General features: G+C 57.2%; 1 protein-coding gene across 1 annotated transcript; it reads right to left on the bottom strand.

The window, feature by feature from the left end:
* Positions 1 to 420: 420 nt before the first annotated feature.
* On the bottom strand, positions 421 to 7,133 carry Lrfn1 (leucine rich repeat and fibronectin type III domain containing 1). Its single transcript, XM_004636799.2, has 2 exons — positions 5,700 to 7,133; positions 421 to 2,073 (listed from the first exon to the last, which is right to left on the bottom strand). Exons 1-2 carry the CDS (start codon positions 7,103 to 7,105, stop codon positions 1,155 to 1,157), a joined length of 2,325 nt encoding a protein of 774 aa, XP_004636856.1. The 5' UTR covers positions 7,106 to 7,133; the 3' UTR covers positions 421 to 1,154.
* Positions 7,134 to 7,440: the final 307 nt, after the last annotated feature.

Raw genomic sequence — 7,440 nt, forward strand, 5'->3', positions numbered from 1 at the left:
CAGCCTCCCAAGTTGCCAGGGCAACAGGTGCAACCACCATGCCCAGCTCTGCCTGCCTCTTTAAATCCTAATTTTTCCACTTTCTGCTTATCATGGACAAATTACTTAAACTTTTTGAGGCCTCACTTTCCTCACCTGTGAAGTGGGATAACACTACCCATGGCCTAGGGTTCTTGCCAGGCCTAAATGATTAAGTGCTTAGCACTAGTAGGCACCTGTGATAGCTATCATTATCAGTTTATTTTGTTCCCCACTCCTCGTCTGTGCGAACACAGGAGCAGCCTGGCTGCCAGTCCCCCACGGGTTAGTCATCCTCCTTCAGTCTGCCTCGGGTCCCTTGTGCTGCAGTCTCTGGGCCCCGCCCGCAAGACATACAGACACGCACACGGGTCAGCAGAGCGGCCTCGGACACAGAAAAAAGTTTAATTCTGCTGCGGCGGAGGGTCCCAGCTCCGGTAGGGAGGGAGATTTGGTTTTGGATTCTGTTCATGGGGGATTCATTGGGGGACGAGGAAGGCATAGGGGAGAGTCTGGTCCTTCCTGTGGGACCTGCCCGGGAGAGTAGGGAACGGAGATCTGGAGAGATGGGAAGACTGGGCCAAACTGGGAGGGCCGGAAAAGGAGGGACAAAGGACAGGACAGAGACATAAGACAGACAGAGGGCAAGACAGAGACAGACAGGGGATAAGAGGATCCCAAGCCAGACCCTCTGGGACCCGGGCGGTGAGTGGGGTGTGGTGGGGCTTTGGAGGCCGCCGCGGGACAGAATAGGATCTAGTCCAGCCAGATACAAGAAATGGGCCCCTCGCCCCTGCCCCGGGTCCTGGGCTGGGGGAGGAGGCTCGTGTCTCAGTGCTGCAGTGTTGGGGGGCCCTGCCCCTCCCCGCGCTTCGCTGTGTAAGGCACCGGCTCCAGCGAGGTACGCGAGCGCGCGGGGGGAGGGGCGGGGGAGGGACGGTCCCACCCGAGCCCCTGGCGGGGGCGTGGCCTCGGGCCTAGCTGGGAGGCCCCGCCCCTCTCAGAAGAGCGGGGCGATGCGCTCCAGTTCGCTGCTGTTGCAGGCGTCCGGGCTCTGCGCGCTCCCCAGGTCCACCTAGGTCCGGGCAGCTGGGTGTGGGTCCGCGGTCCCAGGCATCCCGGTGCCCGCCCACCGCTCACACGGTACTCTCCAGCATCCACTCGGTGCTGGTAAAGGCCAGGCGCGCCCTGGCGGAGCCCAGCCCCAGGTCTCCATCCTCCCCGGCCGCGCCCCCTCCGGCCCCGTCCAGGTGTGGAGTGGAGCGGTGGCGCTTTGTCCGCCGGGCGCGGCGCGGGTAACTGTGACTCTGGAAGAGCGCCCCATAGTCCCCGTCGAAGGAGTAGCGCTGCTGCGGCCTCGGGCGGGCTGAGGCTCCCCCTGGAACCAGGGCTAGAGTCGGGGGCGCTGAAGCTGGCGGCCCCAGCGCCCCAGAACGGCTCCTCCGAGGCCCTGTCCCAGCCTGAGATTCCTCCCCAGAAGTTTCCTCGGAGGGAAGCAGGCACAGTGAGGTGGCTGAGCCGCCTAGCGAGCGTCCCAATACCACCTCTGGTTCCACGCAAGTTGCCTCGGCTACAGTGGCCTTGGTTTTGGCCTCGACGGCGACACCGGCAGCAGCTGGCACAGCCACCTCGCGCCCGGGGGCCACCTCGCGCAGCGCCTCGTAGCGGTCCTGCGGAGCCTGCTGCGCGCCTGCGCCATTGGTCTGCGAGCACACGTGACTGACCCGCGGGGGCGACCTGGAGGTGCCCTTGCCTCGGCGGCTGTCCCCATCACCATACACCTTGTAGCGAATCATGAGCAGAACGATGAAAACAAGGACTGAGGCAACAATGACGCCCCCGATGGCGATGATCATGGTGCCGCCCAAGAAATGGGCCCTCAGCGGACGGCAAGGTGCAGGATCCCCAGCAGTGGTGAATTGCACACAGCCCACCACTCTCGTAGCCGGCAGGGCGGTGGCCCCGTCATCATAAACTGCCAAAACACACAAGTCGTAGGCGCGGCCAGCGGCCAGATCATTCACCAGGAAGGTCTGGCTGGTGGACGGGATCATCCTGTTGGAAGGGGCAGGATGAGACCAGTTAGACCCACTCTGAACCACTCCTTTTCACTTCAGGCCCCACTCATAGTGAACAGAGGGGATGGAAAAGTACTCACAGTGCCTCACCCCTCACGCCACCCCCACTGAGACAACTGCAGCCATACCCCAGAGACATATTCCCACCCTCTCCGGACCCATACAGCCCACCACGCCTCTTATCTGCAGGCCCTGACCTCAGACCCACCTGGCTGTCTGATCACTCATCTTCCCCCATGGACACATCCTGGCACCTGCCTGGGAGGAGAGTATATAGGGTCACCCCTGGCCTCAAGGGACACACCTTCTTAAAGTGTCTCACTCTAGGACAAGTGCCATTCAAGCTCCTTCATTTACATGTATTTACCATTTATGGGAACTGATGCTACCGGCCGCTCCCTGTTGTCTGCAGAGCCCACTCAGGTGGAGGCGAAATCAGTGGGAGACCATGACGCAGGTCCCTCCCTTGTATCTGCATGCCCTGCCTTTGGGTAAACCATGTAGCTTCTGGCCCAATTTCTGAGCCCCTCAACAACCCCCTCATGAGACCACTGCCACAAGTTACTCACCTTTTATTGAACTGTGGCTCCCAAGACACACCACAAAAAGGCCAAATATGGATGGTTCTGCTACTGTGCTTAGGCCTATTTGCCCCTTTGCATACCCAGCCCTATATCTCCTGAAGTCACTGAGTCACACTCCCAGAGTTATGTCAATGACTGAGTCAAATGTAGCCAGACCTGTGTGCTCCTTTCTTGCTCTGGGCCCCTCCCCTCAAAGGAGCAGTGGAAAGGTTCAGTGAAAGCAACTAAGTCAGAGCCAGATTGCTCAGGTCTGAATTTCTTCCCTGTCCCCTGCTAGTTTTGTGAGCTTAGGTAATTTTCTTAACTTCTCTGTGCAACATTTTCCCCAAATGAGGATAATTCCCATATCATAGAAATGAGATGAGTGAATGAGTTATCGTACCCAAAGCACTTAATATCACCCTTAACTTCTGTCCCGTGTAATGATGGCCAGGAATCCTTGCTGTGGCTCCCATTCCTGCCAACCACATTCTCCCTTGTCTGTGAGACCCACCCTTCTCCCAGTGGAGGGCCACACCTTCAGGCCTTGGCCCTCTGCTGTTGAGCATGTCCCCTCCACCCTGCTGGCCAGTACAGCCTCAGTACAGCCCAGGCTTGCCAAACTTACTTGGATTTGCAATGCCAACACCCACCCTCACAAGCCCTCCTCTCCTTTAAAAGCCTCTTACTGGCTCACCAGGGACAAGGACCGCCCCTTCTTCTGACTGGGACCATGCAGAATAAGCTCCACCCCTCTGAAAGGCCATGCCCCATCTCCACTGCCCTCTTACCTCTTGAGCAAGCTCCACCTTTCCCTCCAGCTGGGCCACCTTCCAGTCCTCAAGCCCCACCTCAGGTATCCTGTCCCCAGGAGGGTACCCCACTACCAAGAGTACCCTCCAAACAAAGGTGTCAATACAGCCCACCCTACCCCGCAAAGGCGCACCCACTCTCCCCTGCTACCTTGTACTGACTGTTCTCTGACCACTGCCACCCTGGCTTTCTCTTCCCCTCCTCTCTCTGAGAGCCTTGGATTCCCTTGCTCCTTCCCCCAAAATAACTAGTTGCTAAGGCCTCCCCTTTTTCAAGGACAGGGACTGGCTCCTTAAGAAAGCTGGAGTCCATGTGTCTCTAATTGGCTGCAAGACCAGAGCAAGCAGCCTAGCAGGCTTCTGGTTGGATGTCACCTCCGCCCATGGCAGCAGTGAGGAATTTAACCCCTGCAGTACCATAGCACAGCATCTGCAATGGGGAATGGAGGACTAGAACTGTGGCCCTAGGAGGAAAGGAAGAGTCCTGGAATCTGTTGCCCAGCTGGGGACAGGGGCCATCGACAGCTGCATACATGCAGAGTCTGGGAGCCTCTGAACTGTCCCCTATCCTATCTTGTGGTGGCCATGCATCAGAAAGAGGGAAAGAGAAACAGAGAGGTGGAGAGTCACCAAAACTAAGTTACACACAGACATGTATTATCACCTCCCTTCCAGCCCTGCCTGGTAAACAGTGGGCATTCAATAAGAGCATCTTCTGTCCGCATAAAAAGAACAGCTCTGCTACTTTACATGTGACCATGAGCAAGTGACATCTCCCACTGAGACTCAACTTCTCCATCTGTAAAATGGGAAAGAGCTAGGGCAATGAAACAGCCACCTTGAGAGCATCTCATGAAGTTTCCTGCTTGCCTGCTGTTAGTAAGATTAGATGTGGCTGCTCTATCTTAGTAGGCCCAGGGCCCAACATAGGATCTGACACACAGTATTTACTCAGTTTTTGTAGCCCAAATCAAAACAAGGAAAATAGTTGGACGTGGTGGCATACTCTGTGATCTCAGCACTCAGGAGGCTGCAGCAAGAGGATTCCTGGGAGTTTGGGGCCAGCATAGGCTACGTGAGTTCAAGGCCAGGCTGAACCACATAGCAGAACCCATCTCAAATAGAAAAAGAGGAAAATAAAACCAAGGGGAAGGAGAAGCATTTATTCATCCAACCAATAGTGGAAAGATACCTCCAGGCCTGCAGCCACGAGAATACTGGGAAAGGCAGAGCTGGAGGCCAAGCGGCAGGTTTTTATGAAGGTCTGCACCCAATAGTTTGGGCTCCCACAGCCGAGGAAATGGCTCTGGCCTTCCCAAGTGGAGTCAAACTCAAGGCCAGGCATTCAGCAAGGTGCTCCTCAGTGTGTTTGAGAGAGGCAGAAACAAGGACAGACCCATAAGTCAACAGCCACTTATCAAGAGCCCACTGTGTGCCATGCCCCTTGTGGACCAGCTTGGGGCTGAGCGCTGCACTGGAAACCAGTGAGAGGGAGACACCACAGGGCTAAAGCACTGGTTCTCTATGTTCCATAAGCTGACGGCAGGGACTTGGTGTCCTGGTCTTCCTGGGTGCCTAGCACCCAGTTTAGGACCTAGCACAGAGCAGGGGCTAAGTGCCTAATGGGGGCAAGAGTAAGAAAAGGTACAGATATAACCCCAGAGATGAGGAGAGATGATAACTCCCATGTCTGTCTATACCATACAGGTCTGTTTCCATCAGGAAGTGGCTTCTAACCCAACAGAGGGTAGACAACATATTTTTCTCATGCTCATTTGCTTTCTGGTCTTCTAATATATCCAGTGTGTTGGTATAGTAGTACTGGTATATAACTAGTAAATAGAAATGTAATTGTAAACACACGTGTGCTGCGCTCTGAACACTTCACTGATGAGGCACATGAGACCCTGTGGCCAGCAGTGATATTGACCATGATGTCCCTTAGATCCTGCTCTAAATAGCCAACCACGCCTGTGCTGATTCACTGTGACAACTCCAGTGCTCAACCCTGGTCTGCTCACGTAGGTGTTCAACAAATAGTTGCTAACTGCAAAGAAATAGAGACAGTGAGATGGAGATAAAGGAGAGAGGAGAAAGGGCCAATGAGAGCTGGGCCAAGTGGGTAAGACCATCCAGAACCCCAGCTGAGCAAGAAGGCCAGGACCTGGAGCAGGTGGGGCAGGGTTGGATTTGGGAGGAGGTCCTAGGGCTGCAGCACCCACACGCACCTGTAGACGAGGGAGTCATCCACCGAGCTGTTATACTGGACCTGGTACATACGGATGCCAGGCACCGGCCTCTGGGCGGGCCAGCGGATAAGCACCGAACTAGAGGTTAGCTCCGCTGCCACCAGCCTGCGCTCAGCAGTAGAATCATTGGCACCAGCTCTGCCTGGTGTGGCGATGTCAGAGGATCCAGGCTCGGTGAGAGGTGGCGGGGCAGCAGGTGGGGGTGCCATCAGTGGCAAAGGTACCACGCACACCTCCACGGGTGCTGTGGCTTCCCCTGCCGCATTGGAGGCAATGCAAGTGAACGTGCCACTGTCCCGCAGGGTGGTGATGGTCACATCCAGCGTCCCATCCCCCCGGACCCGGGTCCGGCTGGAGTTCCCCAGCAGTCGCCCATCAGGTGCCACCCAATGCACCACGGGCTCAGGGTCCCCCACTGCCCGGCAGCGCAAACTGACCGCCTGGCCCTCTACCACCAGGGCCCGGGCCCCAGCCTGCCGTGTGATCAGTGGGGGTTCACACAGGAACTCCTCCTCAGGGATAGACCAGAAGTAGCGGTCAGTGAGGTGCTCCGGGGTGGCACAGGTCTCCAGGTCATCCTCCCGGGTCAGCCGCCGCAGCCAGAGCAGCTCGCAGTTGCAGTGCAGTGGGTTTCCACCAAAGCTGACAGTCAGTGGCGTGGGTGGCTTGGGTCCCCCACCCTGGGACCTCAGAAAGAGCCCATCAGGTGGGAGTTTGTGCAGACGGTTGGAGGTCATATCCAGGCGCACCAGCTTGTGCAGCTGCACGAAGGTCCCCTCGGCGATGTGGTCGATGAGATTGTGGTCCAGTGTGAGGGTGTTGAGGTTCACCATCTGGCCCACCGCTTCCCAAGGCAGGGCCTCCAGGTTGTTGTAGGATAGATCCAGGTCCTCCACAGTGGACAGGAAGGCGTCAAAGGCGGCTGGCTCCACCTTGCGGATCTGGTTGTTGCCAAGGATCAGGTGGCGGAGGTTGCCCAGGCCTCGGAGCTGGTCACCGCGTACCTCAGCTAGACGGTTGCTGTCAAGGTGCAGGGCACGGAGGGCGCGGAGGTCAGCAAAGGCGCCAGCTGCCACCTGGCCAATGGTGTTCCGGGAGAGGGTGAGATGCACCAAGCTGGTCATGTTGGCAAAGTCGCGGCGGCGCACAGCCGCAATGAAGTTGTCGGTGAGCCTCAGCTCCACCACACGCCTGTCGATGGCGGGCGGCACAAAGAGCAAGCCAGTCTTGGCGCACAGCATGGTCAACGTGGGTGCCACGTTCTGGCAGATGCAGCGGCCGGGACACGGCTGGCCACGAGATGCCCCAGCCCAGAGCAGCAGCAGGAAGGGCAGGGCAGCAGGTGACGGCGAGAGAAGCGCCGAGGCAAGTGGGCCCGGAGCCATGGCGCAGAGGGAAGGCAGGAGTGGGCAGTGAGACCTGCAGGGACAGAGACGGTTACCCAAGCATATAGCTCAGTCACCACCCAGTGGCCCTGGGACACCCTACTAAGAGTTCGACCTTCATCCCTTCCCCCCAGTGCTTAGCCCCTATGGGACAGTGACAGGACAGTGACAGCATGCATTCCATATTAATAGATGACTCTATTTCCATGCTGGGTGCTAAAGTACCCACCCCCTCAAGCATTCTACCCCCACTTCTGTCCCTTTGCTAAAAGCTTCTAGACCTTTTATCATCTCACAACAAAAAAGAGGTGATACTTGGTCCAGCCTGGGCCCTT

This window comes from Octodon degus, unplaced genomic scaffold (genome assembly GCF_000260255.1).
Source record: "Octodon degus isolate 3935 unplaced genomic scaffold, OctDeg1.0 scaffold00083, whole genome shotgun sequence".
NCBI classification, from domain to species: Eukaryota; Metazoa; Chordata; class Mammalia; order Rodentia; family Octodontidae; genus Octodon; species Octodon degus.